Below are 22730 nucleotides of genomic sequence, written 5' to 3'. Positions count from 1 at the left end.
TGTGAGCTGTGTCTGAACCACATCTTAACATTTTCAATTACAGCAGATCTTGGATCTGACATAAAGCCCATCATCTTTAAGCTGTTTCTTGTAATCCTTTTTCCGTGCTTCCCCGGTAGATTTTTTACTTTGTTTCACCTTCCTGTCCTACCCTTGGCCCCTGTCCTAATCTTCTTTGTTTGTGTGCTATGCTCCCTCTCCCCTGTGAAAAGACCATTCTATCCACAATCCAGAAACCTGTTTGTTTGCTTGATGAAATCTACTTAAATTTACCCAGAAACCTTGCTTTCTTCAACCCTGCAGGTAGTGCTAATCCTCCTAAATCTTCCCTTTTTCCATCTCTGCATTTCATGTGATTTTTGCCAACAATAACATGTTCTTGGGGGGGTGAGTGAGAGCATGGGAAAACTACGCTGATCCCTTATGTAGGATGGAATACTGAAAGCTAAGTTTTGTTTTACAATTGGATGTTATTTGCCTAGTTGCGATCCATTTCACTTTTCTAACCTTTGCTATGTCAGACTCTGAACTATATGAAAGTATAATTTTTCATCTGCCAACTGCAGCCTGCTGGTTTTATCCACGTTCCCTGGAGAGATTTCTCAGTAACTTCTTCCCATCCATGTCATGCCTTTCCTATTAAGATGTTACTTTTACAAATAAAGTGAACATGATCTTCTCTGGCAAAGCACTTCCCTGCAAAGTCATAGAGCTAGAAACATCTACTTTCAAATGTCTATCAGCAAGTAAATAAGGATGGAGCAAAAAAATTATTCGTTTAAGAGTCAGATATTTGTGTGCTCATACATTTCTTAAATATGACCTGGAACTAAACACTTAAAATCAAATTTCTGCTGCTGAACATGAAACCATGTTACAAAGCAAATTTGCAAGTAATATTAATTCTGTTAATGGAAGCTAATGGGAGATATTAGTGTGCATTGGAAAGATTTTTCTGTATACAGTTGTACTGAATCTTTAATGTCTTTCTCAGTCTCTAGAGTTTCTCAGGATTTAAATGATTATGAAATAGTAATTATTTGTTCTACCACAGCCCATTACCATTTCCCCATTTCCCCCCAGCCTTTTGATGTTAAATTTCAACCCAACCTAAATTTCCATTTGTTCAGTGGTAATGTCTATGCACTTGAAATAATAAACAATTTTGAAATAATAGTTCATGCATGCCATTTTGACCATTTTTCATGTTGGTATGTATTGGCCTGGAATTATTAGATGCATACTCCATTTGGTTTATGCACTGCTTGATCACACATTCTCCTGACACCAGTCCTTTGAAATGGTTTAGACTGCAGGAAAACTCTGTTCTTAATCAATATCTGTCTCATTTCTCAGTAAAAATATCTAACCATCCTTAAAACCAGATAAATTTGAGAAACTAGCAAAAGTGTATGAAATATTAACCTATTTTCAGAGAATGTGTATTTTGTCTTCACTGTAAAAAGTGATTTTTTTGAACTTATATAATAAAGATGGCATCAGTTAAGTACATTTTACAAACATATTTTATTTAAATACATAAGTAATTTCAAATGGAACTGCCTAAGTAGAAATTTAATACGTATATTTTACTTGGAACCGTTTGTTATGTTTAAAAGGATTCTTTAAGTAAATATCAAAGTTATGACCCATATTTCCCATCATGCAATGGGGCATGAATAATTAAAAATGTACACTGTTTTATGGTTGCTTTTGTTGTTAGTTGTTTAGTTTAGTTGTTTTTTTTTTGTTGTTTATTTTAGTAACAGTGCTGTTCAGACTTGTTCTGGCAGATTGTGTGCATGTTTTATTCACTAACCTGACAAAATGAATTTTTTTCAAGCAAGAGAATGAAGATACTGATTAAGAATAGGATTTGGCACTGTGTACTTGCACAGAAACTGTGGGGAGATCTGCTATTGTGATGTCTTGTTTGGATTTGGTATCAAGCAAAATGTATGAACCAAAAAAAAAAAAAAAAAAAAACACTAGTCAACAATAGGATGTTTTTAGTTATGATGACATATTTGCATGATAATGTTGCAAATTAAAAAAGAATGTACATTTTATTGGCATAATTGAGGAGAAAAACATTCCCATAATCAGAAAGTAGGGTAATGGTCAGTTTTTTTTTTTTTAAGGTCTTAAAATAAATGTAAACAGTATATATGTATATGAAGAATTAGTGATGTGTACAATTTTTTATCTCAAAGGATTTCACTTTTTGGCAGGCAGTCGTAGGCCTGCATTTAGAGCAAATCAAAGGTTGGGATTATGGACTGGATGATAAATCCACATGTGGAAAGTTTATCTGGTGATCAGCCTGATGGCATTTATCTCCTGCTAGTGTAGGGTCGAGCAGAGCTGAATGTGAAACATCCATGCTACTATATAGCCTATGTCAGCATTCTGAATGTGTGAATTCATTCACATAGAACATGCAGTGCAATGCTTATTGCTACGCTCTTTATTACCTGACACGCACACCTAAACCACTGAAAACAATTCGTCATTGTCAGTATATCCTCTCCATTCCCTCCCAAAGCCCTGCTCTTCTGCTTCTTGCTGTGTTTTCTGTTGATAATTCATGTGCAGGCTATAATTTCAGCTCCACAGGACTACTGTTTTCCTCTCGCCATTATGAGATGTTCTGCTATCATATAGTGCTTGGTTGTTTTCCCACTGAAATCTAAAGCCTGCTCGTCCTCGCATTACAGTAAGTCATAATTAAACGTCAAATCCGAACAATCTCAAAGCTTAGGGATTTTTATAGAGAGAACAATGTGAGGATATTATATGCTGAGAAGATTAAGAAGTTTCTTTACATTATATAGCCACATAATGGTTTGCCAGCTGTTAGATCAAACCTCTACTGTACCAGTTTGCACATTCCTCCCTCAGAGAGAGAGATATATAGAGAGAGAGAGAGAGAGATTCGCAGAGAGAAATTTAGACTTTATCTGTCAAATCAGATTTATTTTGTCGTGTGGCCAATGACACGATTTACGGCTCTGACAGATTAATGAGTGGTTATCCTATGTTTGGAGGAAAAGGAACCGGATATCCTTTTTCTGTAGCCAATCGTTAGTCACCTGGGATCTAATCTACTAAACTGTTTGCTGTTTGTGTTCTTAATGATTCTAAGTGCTTTACCATCCATTTATTTATCAACCACGAATGAAAAATAGAGTAAGGCAGGAGATATTCAGTTCACCTTCCTGACGTAATAGACTTACTAGTTACAACAGTCAATCATATTTTTTGCTCATACAGTTTGTGAAAAAACACACACATATACTATATATAAATAAATATATATATATATATATATATATATATATATATATATATATATATATATATATATATATAACCTGGAAAAAAAAAAGGATTTGAGGGAACATTATACATATATAGGTTTTAACATTTATCACATGGTACACACTATTCACATTCAGGCTGTATTATATTAATGTTTTTCACTTAAAACCTAAAGAGCATATCAAGTGTAAATGGTGAAATGGACTGGAGGCTGATACAGTAACAGTGTGTGTATATGTTAAAAATAATGATTGCAGCAAGGATGAAGGGAGAGGGTCAAGGAAGGTGGGCGAAATGGAGTATCGGGAGAGAAACTCACACATTCGCGTTGTTTTTCTGTGCAAACAGTATTCTATATGTATGCAGTGGAGCATAGGTGTGCAGTGGAGCATGAGTAGTAAAATAAATCATTCTGCTATGATGTGCCATTTATTTGTAGATAAGTCTGATGGTTGTCACCCGTGACAGAAAGGTAATCAGCTTCTTGGTGATACAAAGAGACAGCGCTGAAGCTTCCTAGGATACATCCGGAAAGACTTAAGGAGCAAAATCGCATGAAGGAAAGTAAATAAAATCTTGTGGCTAGCATAAAAAAATACTCATAAGTCCCTCCTCATATCCATGGTTACTGTCTCATTTTATTCCCTAGAATGTAATAGAGCACTGCAGTGATGATGTAGTTTTGTGGGCCAATCCAGAAGTTAACATTAACCCTGGTTCCCTCGAAAAACAAAACAAAACAGCAGGATTTTTCCAGTGGCTTTTGGATTACATGACATCAATGTCACCACCACCAAGCTTATAACAACTTTTTCACTTTTCAACTTTTTAAAAACATATTACCTCAAAGTTTGAGTTGAGACTTTAAAAGTTGACTAGTCAGTAGATAGTTTATACGGGGACTAAGCATTGCAGAACGCAACAAAATCTCCACAACCAAATCGCTACAACAAAACACATAGGACGAATTTCATTGTGTTGCGGCTTGTTTCTTAATTCTGGGTTTTGGCCTACAAAACTATGTCACCCCTGCAGTAGTATGTACAGGGACAAACTTTTGAGATGACACTGCAAAAAAAGAAAAAAAGAAGAAGACTATTTTCGCATGACACGTGCATCGTAAATCAATAGCGCATGCTGTTTCCAGGCACTGAAGCTACCCATGTTGTCACAGCAGGAGACACTAAAGCTTAGTTTACTATCGATTACTGATATGTTACACTGCATATGACTGTCCAAGGAAGGTGAAGGAGGGCACTCGCTCACAGCATGGATGCAAACTCACAATTGAGTATATTTCATCACAGTCTTGATTAAGGTCTGCTTAAGATTTGCTACGATGGATATTAAAAAAATTGTTTTAACCTGGTATTGTAAACTGTAAACAATATCATGTTAAATTTATATATATATATATACACTATCATGGTGCACACTATGCATTTTTAAACCAGCCAGGTTTCTCAGTGTGTATGGAAATGCACATTATTAACAGGACATAAGATAAATCATGTGTCACAATAACAGAGTTTATTATTATGCCACCACTTACCATTTGAAGCCTCATGACAAACAAGTTCATGAATACACATAAAATATAATGTATCAAAGCTTGCCCTGTTGGCATTAAATCTTTGTCACACAGGAAGCTTAATGTTTTATTTCTGGGCCTTTCTTTTGATTTGAAATGTAACCTAAATATATGTACCCTTGACTATAGTATTTAAGATATTTCCCAGGGATTACTGAACGTATAATCCGTATAGTCCACACTACTGAACATATTCATTTTCACCATGAATGAGAGGTTTCCAATAGCAACAGGGTTAACTTGTCATTGTGAGATGTGAAGGCACACAACACATTTTCTCCTTTAAACAACCGCTGTCATCTTGCTAAAGGTCTCTTTTAATACTCTTACACATTGTTTACAATCCTTGAGAAGTAATATCAGTGACAAGCCTCTGTTGACCCCAATTTCAACATCTTGATCCCCATTTTGCACCACGTGTTAGCCATCTTAACATGGACGTAAGGAGAAGCGCAGTGTGTAATTGACCCCATCTCTCGCTTTCTAAGCTGCGCTTTAATCCTTTCTGTTTGTGTGCAGTATTACAGAATAGCTTTTAAAGATGGACTCCTCAGTGACCCTCTCTTTATCCTTTTTCTCGTCCCCCCTTGGTCTTTATCTTCCAATTGTGTCTCAGTGGAGTATCACTATTAGTGTTGCTCATATGAGCTACTGATCTGAACACACCCATAAGCATTAAACTTCAGTGTATAATTCATCCTTTACTGTTTATGCTAGATACATATTTGATACCACAAATAATGTGCCTATAAAGCTATTACATTTATGAATTTTGCCTAATTAATGATAAAACAAGTAAAACACATTGTCCTGAGCCATATCTAGGAACCAGCTGGGGGCAAATTAATTAAAACCTTAATGGGATAATCTAACTAAGAAGTTTATAAGAAGGTTTCTATGTGCAGTTGTGTGTAAATGTAGTGTTTTTTTGCAGCAAATGGCTTGATGGGGGTTCAAGAATTAAAGGAGACCTACTGTGCCCGTATTTACAAAACGTAATTTTCTCAGTCTCAGATGTCCAAAAAACATCTAGTTTTGATTATAATGTCTATCATGGTGAAATCATAAGTTTTAATTCATATTAGTTTAAATTTCTTATATAAGGTTTTCTAAATAGAAGCATGCACTCAGAAAGAGGCTGTCACATGGCTTGTGAGTAGTAAACAGAGTTCTCTTTCATGTCTTACTGCGCTTAAACTGTCAAATACACACAAGTTTATATAAAAAAACACACAAGTTACAAAAACAGTTGGTTATGTCTGTTAAGGTAAACACCTGGGGAAAATTGTATGTTTATATTAGATCTGTGTCTGGCAGCAGAGTAATATACAGTAAATAAATCAATAAATGCAGTGCTCTCCTGTCTCCTTTGGGGCTGGGACTCTAAATAGTGTTCTGTGCTCATCAGTGCAGCTAACAACAGAACAGTTAGCATGCTTTGCTCGAGCTTTCGACATAACAAGATACCCTTTCTACATCAAAGCGGTAGTGAGATCTGAATGGCTCTTTTTTTTCACAAGCTTGCAGAGAAAGGCCTAACCATATAAAATTACTGTATTTATTTTTATTTATTTATTTTTTACGTTTTCTGGTCCACCACCGAGGAAATCTGACAGCATTGCATGCAATGGCGTCTCTCATCATGTCACTGGTTTGCCTCTAGCACCGGTTCAAGGGGCCAGAAAGCAACCACACACTGGCAACCAACATCTAGAACTCAATAGTAACACTAAAAACCTTTGAGAACACCTTATATGTATGTGGAATATAATTAGTCAGCTTTTCTCTCTTTGTAGTACGGAGCCCCGCACATAACATGCAGGAAAAAATTGTAGGCTAAATCATTTGAACGATTTACTAATTCGTTCCCTCACTATACTAAAACATGCACACGATTACTATTGTGTTCCCTCGATTTACTATTTCGTTCACTCGATTTAGGGAGGGAACTAATTAGTAAATCGTGCACACAATTTATTTATTTTTTCGTGCATGTCATGTGCGGGGCTCCTTATTGTAGACTGCTTTGTAAGCTTCTGTTTTACTTTTGAGTCACCTTTCTTGCCTGTGACTCTCAGCACACAATGTGATGTGGCCACTGAACTGCCATCTCACCACCAAACATTCACCCCTAACCTCTATTTCTTTCTCCACCTCTCTGTTCTAGACCTTCCTTTGAAGTTCAGATGTAAGTTAAGCAAGACGTCATTCATTCTTACAGAGAGTCAGCTCTTTTCTCTCCTTGTCTCTCTGTCCATTTCTTCACCCTCTGCCCTCTCGTTCTTTCGCCGTTGTCAAGTTAGATTCCTTCTCTGGGTGAAACTGTAAATGCATCATTACACATGAGTGAATATCTGGGGTCAGACAGACCTCTTTGGCTCTATAACCTTGATTTCACATACTGTAAACTAAAGTGACTATTCTTGAAAAAACACAAATAAATAGCCATGCAGCAAGAGCACTCATGCTGAATTTTGAATGCTAAAAGTGATGGTTTACCCAAACCTATTTCCTTTCTAAAAATAAAAACTTGAATGTTTCGACTTTTTTACTTTACGATAAAAGTCAGCAGCATCCAAAACGAAATTGGACCCCATTGGATTTCATTGTAAGGTAAAATAAATGAAATATTTCAGAAAATGTTTTGTTTTCCATAGAAGAAAGAAATACAAACAATCAAATATTAAAATCCTCCCAGTTTTAATAACTTTATTCCTCCTTTGGAGGAACTGGTTTTAATATTTCATTTCCAGCTTCAGTTATTTCCACTGGATGTTTTTTCTTAAGATGACAATACCCAGGTCTTTTCTCCTAAACAGTTAAACCTTGGAAGTATGATGGGGAATTATATCCCGTATGCTTCAGACACCATCAAAATACGTCTTATGATTTGCATTTAGACGAGTTGATTATTATTACTGTATGCACCCTTGTGATGATAGAGCAGTTACTGTAGGAACAGACAGCATGTTAAACAGCGTGAAGAAGTGCATGAGTGACAAAGATCACATGAATATGACATTTACTTTAGAAAGGAAGTTGTAACATTGTCACTGTGTCGGATTCAAGGTAATCAAAATGATGACAAATGGTGACAATAATGAATTCATTGTCGCCAGCTTCATCAGCTTGGTTGAGATTTAAATGTAATGTTGTTTTATCGTTAACTGAGGGTGCAGAACACAAATGTGATGTAAAACAAACATCGGATTGCAACGTATGTTTAAATCACATGTTAATGTTGACAACATTGTTACAACGCTTGTTTGCTATTTGGGATGGAAGTGTTTACTGATATGACATAAAATGATTAATTAAACATGTTATATACTTTACTAATGCATTACTGATGCTCTTTCAAAGAAGGGAAAAAATGGAAGTGTTTGGTGGCTTCTAAATTTATCCCTGTTTGGATCCTAAGGTATAAATGGTGCTAAGCTAAACGCTAAAATAGTGGCACCACGCGTTACAGCACAGCTATTAAGTGCACGCACTGAGACAGGAGAGGTACATATCAACGCATCTAAGAGGAGTGAAGAACATAGTGGAATATGGAAAAACAGTGGTGTTTTCCTTTAATCTCTCAGTTGAGGACAGTTATCCAGAAAAGTGACTGCGCTTACCCACCTTTGAGAGTCTTCTCTTTTTTTCAAGTCAATTTATCATTTGGGCACAGATAGAAGGTGTGAAAGAAGTTTAATAAATCATAAAGTCTATCTAACAGAGTACTGTTATATTTAGATGCATTCATTTTTAGGTCATATAATTCTTTATATTTGTGCAGAAATGTCATTTGTAGTATTGTACCATTTTTTCAGCTTTTTTTGAGCCAACTATGTTATTACTTTGGAACCACAGGAAAATTATATTATCACAAATCTCATTGGCTGATGGCACCTCAAGAATATTCACAGTCCTAAAACGTTCATTAGCGACTATCCTGATCTGTGATGCAGCAAATGGGAGAAAAATCTATATCAAGCTTTTAAGAGCCTCCAAAAACTGGTATATACTGTAATATAATGAAATATTAGCAGATGGTGCAGTTCCATAATTCCATAATAATTTCCATTATTATTTCAGGTTCAGTATAATTTCAAATCTTTTTGAAACCTGGGGTAATCAGCAAGTGCTGTTGATTACCACAAAGCATCATATCGTCTCATCCTTGAGGTTGCAAAAACAACATAATATTCTAGCATTTTCATATTATTTCATACTTTCTGTAAATAACAGCACTCACTGTTATTCATGCATGACAATGAATGGAGACTTTCAAGCTTCAAAAAGCACTCAATGTGATGAAAACCTTAAAAGAATCATTAAAATGGTCCATATGATGTTCCACGTTCCATGTATTCAATACATCTGTAAGTAACCCAGTATTTTCAGTAAATAATGAATGACAATTTCAGCCTGTTCCTCAAAAAAAGTGTTAAAACATATGGACCACATTTATGATGCTACTATGTGTTATTTAGTTCTTTAAAGTTTGTTCTGTTTTGTCCAAAAAGAAGGTCTTATGGGTTTGGAATTATAACTTTTTTGTGAACTATCCCCTCTAACTTGGAATCACAATGATTTACTATGTCAGAAATAGCACATCTTTTCATGCTTGGGTAACAAAGAGAATTCATAGAGGAAAAAACCTGATTCGGGTCTGAGGGATAATAAGGGCACTCACACTTTCCAGTCTGATTGGCAAAAGGAATGAATTCATGCATATCTCCAAGGTTCCCGTTTCACATTCTCTTACCCAGTGAGGTGATTTGTATAAAATGCCTCATTACACTCTAATTGTTAGACTATTCAAACATCAGCGACTGGAATCAAACTTCCAAACCACAGCAAAATAGAAAAGCTAAGCACACCACGTTAACAATATGCTTCCTCAAATAATGGGTTTTTATTAAAGTCGACCTGTGTTTCAAAAGAGGGCAGGGAACCACTGTTCAGGCATGTCCCATTGCTTCTCATAAGTTATTGCAGTGCACTAGTTCTCCAGTGTCGTATCTTTTGATGCGCATGATGTTTAAAACCTGTTTCTCACCTGAATGGCTGGTGGGCTGCTGGCCAGTTATCGACTAAACATCTCTCTGTTTTTTGGGTCAGCAGCTTGGCAGCGAGCAGTTCTGGCAGTTTAGGCGAGTTCTGCTACTGAAAGAGAAAAATGCTGATCAGCTGACCTCCACTCTTATGTTCTGATTCTCTCACACAATTTATCAGTTGTTTTTTTCTCTTTTTACTCATAGACCAGTCAAAATGTCATTGACACCAAAAATTCTAATTTTGATGTTGGCAAAGATTTTTTATTTATTTATTATTATTATTATTTTACATTTAACATTTAATTTAAAGCAACTGCAGACACTCGATTAATAGGATGGATATCATCACGAATGTAGTTCATTAATCACTGCATTAAAACAGTTTGTACAAATACAAATATGACATTATCTAATTAAATGCACAATTTACATACATTTTAACAGAAATCTGAAGACTGGATAAAACCAGATTCAAATTTTTTTTTTTTTTTTTTTCATTTTGTTGACATTGGAGTTAAAGGGTTAGTTTATCCGAGAATTAAAATTTGCCCATCTTCTACTCACCCTCGAAGCATCCTGGGTGTATGTGACTTTCATCTTTCAGAATAATCCAGTCAAAGTTATATTAAAAAATGTCCTTGGTCTTCCAAGCATTTCAATGGGGGTAAGTGGGTGTTTGTTGTCAACCGTTCAGAAGACATGAAAAAAAAAAAAAAAAAAAAACCTGTCAGGAGCCAAAAATAAATAAGAAAATAGTAATAATAAAAAAAAGCAACACGTTTTAGGAATAAAATGTAATAATGATAATTGAACAAACTCCTCTTTTAAAATATTCAGAATCTTGGAGTTTGGTGCATGTAAGTGCAAAGTAGATATTTCTGGCTCAGTGCATGAGGAAAAACTCATTTTGAGAAAGTTGCTTTTACAGATAGTGAAGTATGTTGATATCTATATTTAATGTTTACTCTCAGTTTTCTTTTCCCTTGTAAACACATTTCCTATTGAAGCAGGAGGTCAATAGCCAATTCCTATTGTGACTTCATGGGGACAAGTATAATTAAAATTGTAGTGTTCTGAAGTTGAACTAATAATAGGTGATAATGTGTATATAGGTTACAGAAAATATATAAATTAGGTTTGTGGGTTAAATTCTCCTTTAAGTTATGGTTGATGATTATTTTCACAACAGAAAATGAGCTACAGAGCTTTTTATGGTTAACTTAGCATTTTATGTTGCAGAAATTGATGCTAGATACGAAGTGAAAGAACCCAAGCAGAGGAAGCTGTTTCTAAGAGTCAATTCAATGCGTGTGAGAAAAGAGGACAACTGACTGATGGTGATGCCTTCTCAACTGAGAAAAACATTCAACTTCTTTTTCTCTCTCTCCATCTCTCTCCTTCTTCCATTCTCTTTTTTTACACTTAAGAAGAGGGAACCATTTATCATAGCGCTCCAATTCCGACAGCTTCTTGTTTATAATGCCAGCCAGTTCCTGCAGCTACCTTAAAGATGACTAGAATCTAAAATAATGCAATAAACATTAATTAAATAACATAAAATGTAACACAAAACACTCAAATGAACTTAATTAATAGTTAAAAAGGAAGAGACATAACATTTACCATTTTACATGTACATTTAGTCATTTAGCAGATGCTTTTATTCAAAGCGACTTGCGAATGAGGACAATGGAGGCAATCAAAATCAGTATTTTTTTTTATTACAGTATATAATAAATAAAAAGAAAACAGATGGAATAGAAATAGAATAGAGCAAGCTAGTGTGAGGCCTTTTTTGCTTTTTGTTAATTGTATAATAAACAAGAAAACAGATAGAATACAAAAATAATAAAGTAGCTAGTGTTAGTATTTTTTTTAAGAAAACAAGCAGTTAGTAGGCTAAATGAATAGAGTGCAAGTCTAAAAGGGGCACGTTTTTTTTTTTCTTTTTTAAATAATATAATTCGAATAGAAAATGCTAGAGTCAGAGTGTCAAATAAAGGTGGAAGAGACGTATATAACGTTTCAGATAGCTTAATATAAAGAAATGGATTTCAGGGATTTCTATAAATGACCTCTACATAAAATGAATAATTTTAAATTTAGGAATCCCCCTCCCCCAATGTTTACTATATATATAATTTCAACTTAATAAAAATGTAAAGTTAATACGTCTTCATTATAACATTAGCATGAGGCCAAAACTTTCCACTAGGCATTTTAAAGACCATTTCTACTCCACCCTGTCCACGACTCTGTTCTTCAGCTGATGACACGTAACGCCTTGTATAATTTTTCAACATGAACTCCGCCCATACAAACAAGTCATCACGCAAGGCCCCGCCCATCAGCGTTGGCGTCATCCATTCAAACTGGTTTCGAAAGCAGACTGAAGCTCAGAGCTCAGGCTGCGTCGAGAAGGGAGGTACAGACCGTACTGCACGGCCTTTTATATTTCGTATGAGCACAACACCTTGTTTTGTGAAAATGTGGACGGCTTTAGGGCAACTGCTGCTTGTACATATGATACTCGTGGGGTTTTTGCTGGTAAACGGTAAGTGTCTGTTTTACGCTGTCAGTCCACTGTTATGAATGTAAATGAATGATGCTGTAGAAACACCGGCGCAGCCGCGTGCATCTACTTACTATGACGAGACATTATTAGAGCGCTTTATAACGTAACTCTCTTTAGGCAGCTTGCATTGTAAAGTATTGTAAACTGGTCAAGTATATCATGTTGTTCTAGTCCTGCCGTCGTTACTGCGGGTTTTTTAAGAAAAAAAAAACGATTTTTAAAATGTAATTATTGTAGTCTATAACGTTACTTCGAAAATAGTAGTGTACTGAAAGTAACATACAAATGCAACATTACTCCCAAATGAGTGTGTCTAGTGCATCATTCAGCTAGGTCATTGTTTGTCATTTCTCATAGACTACAATTATAACTGGTCATCATATTTTCTGCATCCTTTCATTGCACACGTGCACATCGATTTTCCTGTGACAGTAGCCTACTGCCTAACAGCTGTTAACAGATCTAAGTGTAAACTTGTCTGCAGTTTCTAAGAATGTGCTAAATGTTTTTCTAATGTCTTCACATTGCCCCTCATTTCCTGAACTTTTAAGAATTTGTAGGTTTTTCAAGCTTTCAACAACTTGTGATGTACAGTGTGTGAATCTATAATAAAAGTATATGCAACTTGTACTTTGTCCCTGAACAGTTTGTTTTGACATTGGGGCAGAGTAAAGATGTAACCAAATATTTAAGGTTGTTCCTCAGTTTAAAAACTTGATCCTTCCCAAAGTTTGGACCCTGCATTTACTCCGATCTTCTTGTGTGATAGGAAATAAGCCGGACTGTGAAAGCGGTCAGTTTCAATGCAGTAACGGCAGGTGTATCCCGACTCCATGGAGATGTGATGATGACGATGACTGCTCGGACAACAGCGATGAGGAGAATTGTCGTGAGTAATCTGAACCCTCTTTTTACCAGGTGTTTTATGTAGGTTTAGGTGTCTTATGACTTACTAGGTTTTGAAACGCATGAATAAACTTACCTTGCTGTTTCTTTGGAAAGACTCCCATCTGTCACGAGATGTGGCTTTAGGTAACTTCACACTTGAGACTTTTAATTGCACCTTATTTAATTAATAATGGTCACATGAATAAGTGAGAGTGTGATCATGTTCTGAGTTTGCATGGGATTTTAAATGGGCATATTTGAAGCGTATTAGATCTAGACATCCAGTTATTAGCTAGAAATGGAAGTAGGACTTTGGAGGAAGGTTGACTGTCAGGATTGTTTTTTCAGGACTTGCTAATAAAAGGCAAACATAAAAATCGTATTCAGCAAGACGAATGTCTTAATTGAGATGTAGGCTACAGCAGAGGGAAGAAAGGCGCAATTGGCACAAAATGTAATTATCCAGATGTATTGGTCACGGTATTAATTGCAAGTGCAGTAATTATCTTGGTCAACTGATTAATATGGTGAAGTGGAGGCACGGTGGAGAGAATATTTTTTACTTTCTTAAAAACTATTTATTTTTTAACTTAAAAGTCCTGGAGTTACTTTACGGTCTTGCTATAAATTGGCAGTCGCTCAAATCTGCACTGCACTCTTGGCATGTTGATCCAATATAGAATCCCAGAGTTTTAGTCGTGTAGGATTATAAAGGTCATACTTGTTGCTCTCGTTCCATGATTATGGGTGGCCTGTGCTTCCTACTAAGCTTTCTCAGCTTTGCACAAAACTAGTATGTGAGGTAGGATTGTTTAGCTACATTTATCAAGTAAGAGAAAGATACATCCGCAACTTGAATATATGCCTTAATCACTTTCTGCACAAAAAAACCTGTAGTCTTTGGATTTTTGCTTATTTAGATGACCCATTTTTTATTAATTATTATGTTATATGAAACCACCTGATTTTGATTTGAGAGAAATAATGAAATTATTGCACTCAGAATTTTTCCTGTCATTGCCAACTTTCATTTCCCCCCAGGTTCAGGTTTGTTGCATGCACCTGGTGTTTTCCTCGCGTCGGTTGTGCTCGTTTAAAGGCATTCATGCTAAGGTGCCCTATTACACGTGGTATCTCCAGCAGGCAGGGTGTCTGTGAGGTTTCTCCCCAGGTAGAAGCGCTCTCTTGGGCTGTCAACGGGCTGAATGCTCCTGTCTTTCCTCTGGATGTTTTTTGCCGCAGACTTGGACAGACATTGAATTAGAATAATACCTTAAGGATTGTGCTCTGCGCTCCCCTCCCAGACACAACCTACTCACAGAATTGGCAGGATTCCTCTTTAGTTGCCCATGGAGACGGTAATCGCAACACTTCACGACACATACTGCTCCCTCTCCCTCTCTTTCTGTGTCTCTTTTTCAGTACCAAATTCTAATCACAGGGCTTTGTGTCTGAAGATGAAGTGGGCTATTCGTTAGAGACTGGCTTAGTGACTATTTATGTGTGTCAGGATGGCCTTTAATCTTAAATGATGAATGTCACATGGACGTTTATTATTACAAGATGAATCAACATTGATAAAATGCTGTCATAGTACTTTTTAAAACCGTGGTAGCTGTTAATGATTTGTTTACTTGCGGTTAGTTTTGGGCTTTGATGAAAACAAGAAGAGAATAAGAGAATCTGAGTGTGATGATGACCAAAACAAGTGATTGTAATGATTGTACATTTTGGGATAAAAGCCCTGAAAGAGTGTTTCATAATTTGCTTGTACACTACTTCAAAAATTTGGTGTTTTAAATATTTTAGAAAGAAACCTCTTAAGCTCATGAAGGCTGCATTTATTTGATCAAAGATAGAGTACAACACCATTATTGGGAAATATTCTTAAAATCAAAGAAAATGGTTTTCTCTTGTAATTTATTTTAAAATGTAATTTTTTTTTTCCTGAATCTGAAATCTGCTGAATTTTCAGCATCCATTTCTCCAATCTTCAGTGGTACCTTACCCTTAAAATAAATCTTTTGTAACATTATAAATGTCTTTTGATCAATGTAATACCATGCTGAATAAAATCTTTTATTTTTTTCTCTTTTTTTTTTTCATTGGTTATTTCACAGTGACATTGACAGGGTGACAGAGCTATTTTTTTTTTTTTTTGGCTCGGATACACGTATTGTGTTGGAGTTGCCACTCTCAGACATCGGTTTCATGACTGTTTTTCACTACCCTGTGTTTTACAAATATAACAAAGTGCCAATGACCAAATTCTTTTTTTTAATTTTTTTTTTCTCAGTCTCTAAAAAAGAGGTCAAATAGGGTGTACTGTACAAGGTCACCGGACACAGACATAATCCGGTATCCCGTCTGCGGTGGAATGTTTATCGAATCTGTTGAGATAATGAACCTAACCGAGTGTATCACAAGCATTGCATGTTTAAGAGTAATGAGATATGCCTGTGGGAATGATATCTCGTTTTTATATTAAATGACTGTGCAAGGTTACAACTAATAAAGCTGGTCTGTGTTAGAAGGGTTAGGCTATTTACAGTATTATGTGTAGCTATTAGACTGAGCTCTTGTATTACGTGTAAAAATGCACTCCTTTCTTATTCAATCCAAATACACGTAGTACACACCGAGTGAAGCGGAGCCAAATGAGTGAGTAAACACTAGTATAATCATTTCCTGGTACTGCTGCACCTATCGAGGAGGATATCATTTGTTTACTTTGAGGTAGGAGGATTCCTCATGGGAAGGATTTTTTTTTTTTTGGTGCAGGTTTAATAATAAGTAGGAAAAAAGAAAGAACGAAGAAAGGAGTTTTAGTGAGAAATAGGGCTTGTTAACAGGAAGAAAGGAGTTTTAGTGAGAAATAAATTTTTTATGATGTGTACATTCTTGATGCCGTATGGTCTGACCTGCGTAATTGCAGTGCAGATATCACTGTGCTGAATCACTACCAACTTCTTTTATATTTTTTTTAGTGTTATGTACCTTTTCTGGTACAGTGCTCTGTGAGTCATTTCTGGGAAAAAGGAAGCAAACCACAACGATTTTAGGATTTTTATCAAACAGGATCAGCAGGTTTATAGGGCTACTTCTTGCATTTACACATTAAATAATTTTTGGTCATTGTTTACTCACACACTTTTATGACATTCTTACACAATTACAATTAATGATTACCACCGCTTTCAGGCTTCAAAACGGATGGGAAAAGCATAATGCAAGTATCTTAAAAGCCCTAATAAAATATCATAAAGTTTTTTTTAAGCTGTATGATATCTTTGAAAGTTAAGCAGACTGTTTATGTCATAGTTTATTCATCACTGGCAGTTAACTGTTGCAAACTGGATCAGCTAAATTCTTGAATCGATCATTCAGACTAGTTATGTCATCTGGATCAACTGATTCATTTACAATTTCAAAACGATAAATTCTTAAATTGGGCTGTGCTACTTTCCTCATGAACTCTCAAATCCACCAAACTAGTCTGTAGGGGCTAATGATTTTCTTAAAGTTGACTTTTATGTGATGAAAGTCGAGTCGAAGTCGACTAGTCACTGATGACGTCTTTAATGAACATAAGCTTGGAGCTGTAAAAAGCACCTTGTGTACAGCTATGGCATATGACACAGAGCTGCATACATGGCTATTGCTCCTATAACAGCTCATTTCTATCAGTTCTTTTGTCTTTGGGTCGTTATATTTCTCACATTTCTTCAAGTTCGAGCGTCCAGTAATATAATCACACATGCATGTGAAGTGCTTTTATTGTATGTGTGTATTTGTTATTTTAACTGTTTGGAAATGGAGCGTAAATGTGGAAGACCTTCAAAGATTTTTCCTGTTGCGCCGTCTATAGGACCGGCGACTAGTCAACATCAAACTTAAAGCGTAATGGCAGACCAGTGAAGTCGACTAATCGATTAGTTGGTGCAACCCCTGCACCGGTGCACGGTGTAACTAGTAGTGTTCATGTCAAGATGTTAAATGAATAATGATTTATAGTCAAATTTGCCATATTGACCATTTCTTTTATTCTGTCATTTTGGACCTTAAGAGCCCTCAGGATATTCTTCATGAATTTGTCTTACAAAAAAATAAAAGCAAATCTTGAGTGACTTTTCTTTGTTTGAAATTGTGAAGCATGTGTTGTGTACGAAGTCGATTTGTATCCATGTGTGGAAACCTGTTACTGCTGTGGTAATTATTGCTGGCTTTGTTATTGCCCACGGGTTTTGTTGTTCAGTTAATATGATCAGAAAATATGCGTTAGAGCTTTTGAGATGTGATTGTGATGGTGGGAGTGAAGTTATTAAGGCCTTTCGCACCGCTTTAGTTCCAGAATTAAATGTACAGTACTACAGTACTGGGACGATTTTGCACAAACTATTTCCCAGTACCATTTAAAGGGTTGCATTATCACTGACAGTGTGTACTAGTAAGTGACGTAAGCTGGTAGACAGCGATGTCATTTGTGCGTGGCGTTCAACAACGTTAACAACAAAGAAGTATAACATTAACAACAGGATGGAGGACGCCGTGATCGGCGCTGTGTTTTTGTTGTGTCTCACGTGTTTCAAAATAGTGGACATAGAATGTAGATGTATACATAAAGCAACTGAAAGAACGGAAAGGAGGACTAAGGTTCTCCAACGACAACTGGCAGTGCTACATTTGCTAAAAGTGCCTGTACTTCAGTGTCTGTCCATCTATCGCTGTTCATCATACTTGCGAAATAAGTTGACACAATGTTTACAGTATGTTTAAACAGCGTTTTAAATTATGGCGGGTGAGGGCATTTGTGAACACATCTGGCCAATCAATGCATACTTATGTCACGGTTAGTACCAGTTGAACTGCTCTGGAGTAGGAGCTAATTTGGTTCTCGAAAAAGGCTGTCCAGTACTAAAATCGCACCCAGTTCCTGTGGTGCAAAAACACCCAAAAAGTGGGTAGTTCCACAATTAGTTCTGGTACTATGAAAAGGTTCCTGCAGTGCGAAAGGCCCTATTGTGAAACAAAGACCTGGGTGACCATGAACTGTCGATGTGCATTATATTAATCCAATTAGTCTCACTATGTGCGGATTGTGTGTATGTGTAAGAGAGAGTGATTATGCCATATCAGTGGGGTCAAGGGCAAGAAGTTCCTGCTTGTGCAAAAACACAAAATCTTAAAAATACCAAAACAGATGCTTGTTTTTACCCAAGTAGCACTTATATCCAAATGATGGCATCTTGTTTGAATGTGCAAACCTTTATTAGCATGAAGCTTTCAGTCTGTGTCCTCTCAAAACTGTCATGCTTTCAACACTTGTGCATATATGCGCATCTCAAAAACTTTAGAGAGCATATGGGACATTTTTGACTTGCATTTCTTCTGTTGTGCTGCTGATATAATGTGAAAATATATTAATTAAGGAAATATAATAGAGCCGAGGAGAGCGAGAAAGACCGAAACAAAGAGAGGGCGACGTACGTGTTTTCGCCTGCATATTGTGGATATTGCCTGGATATTGTGGATAAGCTTTTGGGTGAGTTTCATGAGCTACTCACTGATATGAAATCTTAGGGCTCTGTTTGTTCTCTGCAAGTGGGGGTGGGGAATGTGACAAACTGAATAAAGGGAGAGGTGAACAAAGACACTTCCTCCAGCACACTCCGTAGCTGTTGGTGAAGGGCAGCTGAAGTGGTAATAATGCTTTTTGTTTCATTTATCTATTATTTTTTCCACGTTGTATTCTCGTGGTAGATATATTCCAGGTGGTTTTTGCTCAACAAGAAGTGCGGTACAATGAACCACAGGCCAGTGATTGGTTTGGCAGGGTGGTAGTATAGAAGAGAGGATGTAGAAAAAGCTTCTTCTCACACATGGTTCTTACAGGATTTTGGTTTTGCAGTGGATAAGGTGCTGCAGTGATGATAGATTTTCGTCCTCATCACTAACCCAGAAGTTAGCATCATCCTGGTTCCCAATAGGGTTTTTAAATTGGTTTTATTCCTGCACTAACTTTTTCCCAGAAAATGTGAGCTTGAATAGTTTAAAAAGTGTTTTTTGGCGGCAACCAATCGGAACGTAGAAGTCCACCGCTTGAGAGGATTCCAGAGAACGCAGCTCAGAGCACAATATAGGACAGGTTGATTATTGCCGTTTCATGTTTGCAATAATCTATGATGTGTCCCTGTTTGTGTACAGGGATATAAAAAATAAATTAAAAGTGATACGTGGACCAAGGTGTCTGAGATTGTTCATTTTAAGTAAAGGATCTTAATATTTCGTCCACAACAAAATTTAATGAGGTTAACTTATAACGTTACCCTCCTTGTGTTTAGTCTGCACGAGATCAACAAGCTTGTTTGCTTTGCAGCCACTTTAAATACAAAATAAGCATTCGGTCTACGTCAGAGCGCCTGAGCGCTCACAAATCTTTCTGCAGCGTCGTGAGCAGAGCGGCAAAATCGATTTTTGACGCTCTTTAATTTAATTTTATTTTATTTTATTGAAAAATGTGATACTGTAAATGTGTTGTGTTGTCGCAAATAAATCTTGAGATTCATGCTGTGCGTTAAACTATTGTCAGCCAACATTCTAAAATAAACAACATAATGTTATATTTAATTATTCTTTCTGGTCATCGTAGTGTCGAAAGTTAATAAAGCGTTACAACTGTGAATGTGTTGTAGAAACGCTAGGAACAGTTCTTTTCACTTACACTAATGTTATCACTTGTAATCATTTTCAAATGAGGCTTCTTTCTTTTCAGGCATTATGATAAGCGTTTCCCTCGGATTTCGATTTGCAGTCTTTACAGTTTCGTCACACTTCATTCAAGACCATGTATGAGTGATATGCTTTCCATTTTTACCATTTTATGAGCATGTTTGACTGAGTGACATGGTCTGAGTGAGCAACAATAACCAGGGGAATGGTCAATTTTTAAGTATATATAAAAAAAAAAAAAAAAAATTTAACACACAAAACGACAGTTCTTACTCTATTTAATAAAATAGTGAAAATCAATCCAAATTGATTCTATGAAAAGTTGTCTGACCAATTCAGTCTGTTGACTCGTGTTCTTTTCTGACTGATTTGCTTAACTGCAATGATTCTGATTCTCTATCTAATGAATAATTGTGTTTAAGAGAGTAACAACACAACAGAAAGTGTCCAGTCCTTTGCTTTTTCACGCATGCTATAAAACAAAAGATCCTAGTGTGTATGTATGTACTGTTTGTCATGGTGCTACAAACTCCCAAAATCCCAGTTCCTGTTTGATCGCTCCTTGCACCTGACAGCATACCGTACGTCTATGACCATCTAATCCCTGCCAGGATTAGTACAATATTTCACCATGACTCAGCTTTATTTCCATTCCTGTTATTCATGCTCGCGCTCGCCTGTCACTTTCCCAATTTTGGCCTGGAGTGGAATCCAAAGAATATTTCAATACCTGTTATTCATGAATAAATCATTTGGCTAATACCCATCTTTGCAGTGATTGACGTTCTCCCAATGTGTAAGCCGGAATCTGTGTTTGTGAGTGTGGTTTTGTGTCACACAGCTTCAGAGATGATTATTCGTCTGAGCTTGTCTACGACTTGGCCAGACTTTTCTCAGTCTCATTTATTCACATGAGTCCTTACCTTTCTCCATGGTTTTTCTGTACTGTGTCAGCAGTGGAAATCGAGCTGAAAAGTGTCCTAAATCACAGCAGTGCAGCAGGGAGTGATATCTGCTCTAAGTAGCTATGATCCTCTGTTGAGATGAGGATGTTAAACGACTCCCACGGTTGTATTTACGACATGGAGAGTTGGTATATTGTATGGCGCTCTCCTTGCTGAGGGATAGAGAAAGATGTTTGAAGAAACTTTTGCAGCCTGCCTAACAGTCATCTGAATAGATGCAAATCTCACATACGTGAGCAAAGGGTGAGACTTTCTACATACTGTACACTTATATACACACAAGGTCAGATCTTTTTTAATCAGGTTGCTTAGGCTGTTTGCAATTGGGGATGCTACAGGGGTTGCGATTCTGGCCAAGACCATTAAGACAGTTTGCTGAGATCTATTTGTGTGTGCATGCATGATTTATTCTGCCTTGTGTGGCACAGCGTGGCATCTTTTTTTAATGGTGTTTCCTGATTGTCATTCAGTCAATGGGGAGCAATTCAACTTTCTCACACACAGACCACCTGGTCAGAAAATGTGGAAGTTGCAGTGGTTTACAGGAGATAAGATGGTGAAATGAGAATGTCATGATGAAAGTGAAAAGTACATAGAAGGGGAAAAAGGGGGGAAATACATAGAAGGGGAAAAAAGGCATTGTAGTGAACTGGGGAAAAGGAAGATGTGTACTATAAATAAAACAAAAAGGGGGTTTATTTCTAGTTTCTTAATAATTAGAAAGTTAAATATTAATTTAAGCGTAATTTGATAGAATCTAAAACTAATATAGACTATTATAGTCAAATAATTGTTGTGAAAAATTATAGTATAATATATAAGAAGTAAAATGCAGTAAAAACAGCATTCATTTGTTTGTTCACTAAAACACGGCAAGATTTATTTAATTCGTTTCATTTATAAACATATAACATAAGCAATATTTATGCACACGCATACACCTGTGATATACATATTAATATTTGAAAATATCACACAAATAATTTGATCAGATTTGAATCAGTTCACTGAATCAGTTCAGTTAAACAAATTTATTCATATAATGGTCTTAGGGAAAGGCAAAAAGATGCATAAAAAACTTTGAAGCATGCACAGTGTTGGTTGATTTTTATATGACTAGCAATATCATAGTAAATCTATCATTAGTATTCACTCTATCGTCCAGCACCAATGTTTAGCCAATCAGCTTTTAAGGATGAGAAGGACCTCAAAAGACTGTTCAAAGTCTCTTTCCCCTTTTTTCTCCTCCTGTATCTTTTGCTACCCATCCTCCCATTTTTCAAAGCCCTCAGTAGTTCCTCAGTGTCTCTTTGACTTGCCAGCACTTCCAGGAGACTGTGCTCAATGTTTCCCATGTCTCCTCTCTCTCTCTTCTTGCCAGCACAGCATGGTCTGTTGGACCCATCACCTCCTTTCCGTCTCTTCTTTATTTTCATGTCCGTGTAAGCATTCCTCCTGTTTGCAAGCAGCCTGACACTTCCCCAATAGGCCTGTCTCCATGCAAGATTAGTGTGAGGCCCCAAGTCTCCAGCTCAGGCCACACCAGTAATAATGCTATTCGAAATGTTTATACTGTGTTACGTTTTCTGTTTAGTTCTGAATAATGCACCCAC

The 22730-nt window shown here is 36.4% G+C and overlaps 1 protein-coding gene across 4 annotated transcripts in view; it reads left to right on the top strand.

Annotated features, from left to right (window-relative positions):
* Positions 1–12318: 12318 nt before the first annotated feature.
* The window catches only part of lrp8 (low density lipoprotein receptor-related protein 8, apolipoprotein e receptor), a 183920-nt gene continuing 173508 nt past the window's right edge, over positions 12319–22730 (top strand). For 3 of the 4 annotated variants that reach the window (XM_052559327.1, XM_052559328.1, XM_052559326.1), the window contains exons 1-2: positions 12320–12514; positions 13305–13424. In XM_052559327.1, coding sequence (XP_052415287.1) covers positions 12421–12514; positions 13305–13424 — 214 coding nt within the window. In that variant the 5' untranslated portion in view covers positions 12320–12420. Of the gene's footprint in view, positions 12515–13304; positions 13425–22730 lie in introns of all 4 variants that reach the window. The other variant, XM_052559329.1, reaches the window with a different exon arrangement.

This window comes from Carassius gibelio, chromosome B6, assembly GCF_023724105.1.
Source record: "Carassius gibelio isolate Cgi1373 ecotype wild population from Czech Republic chromosome B6, carGib1.2-hapl.c, whole genome shotgun sequence".
NCBI classification, from domain to species: domain Eukaryota; kingdom Metazoa; phylum Chordata; class Actinopteri; order Cypriniformes; family Cyprinidae; genus Carassius; species Carassius gibelio.
This window is presented reverse-complemented; position numbering and strand designations above follow the sequence as displayed.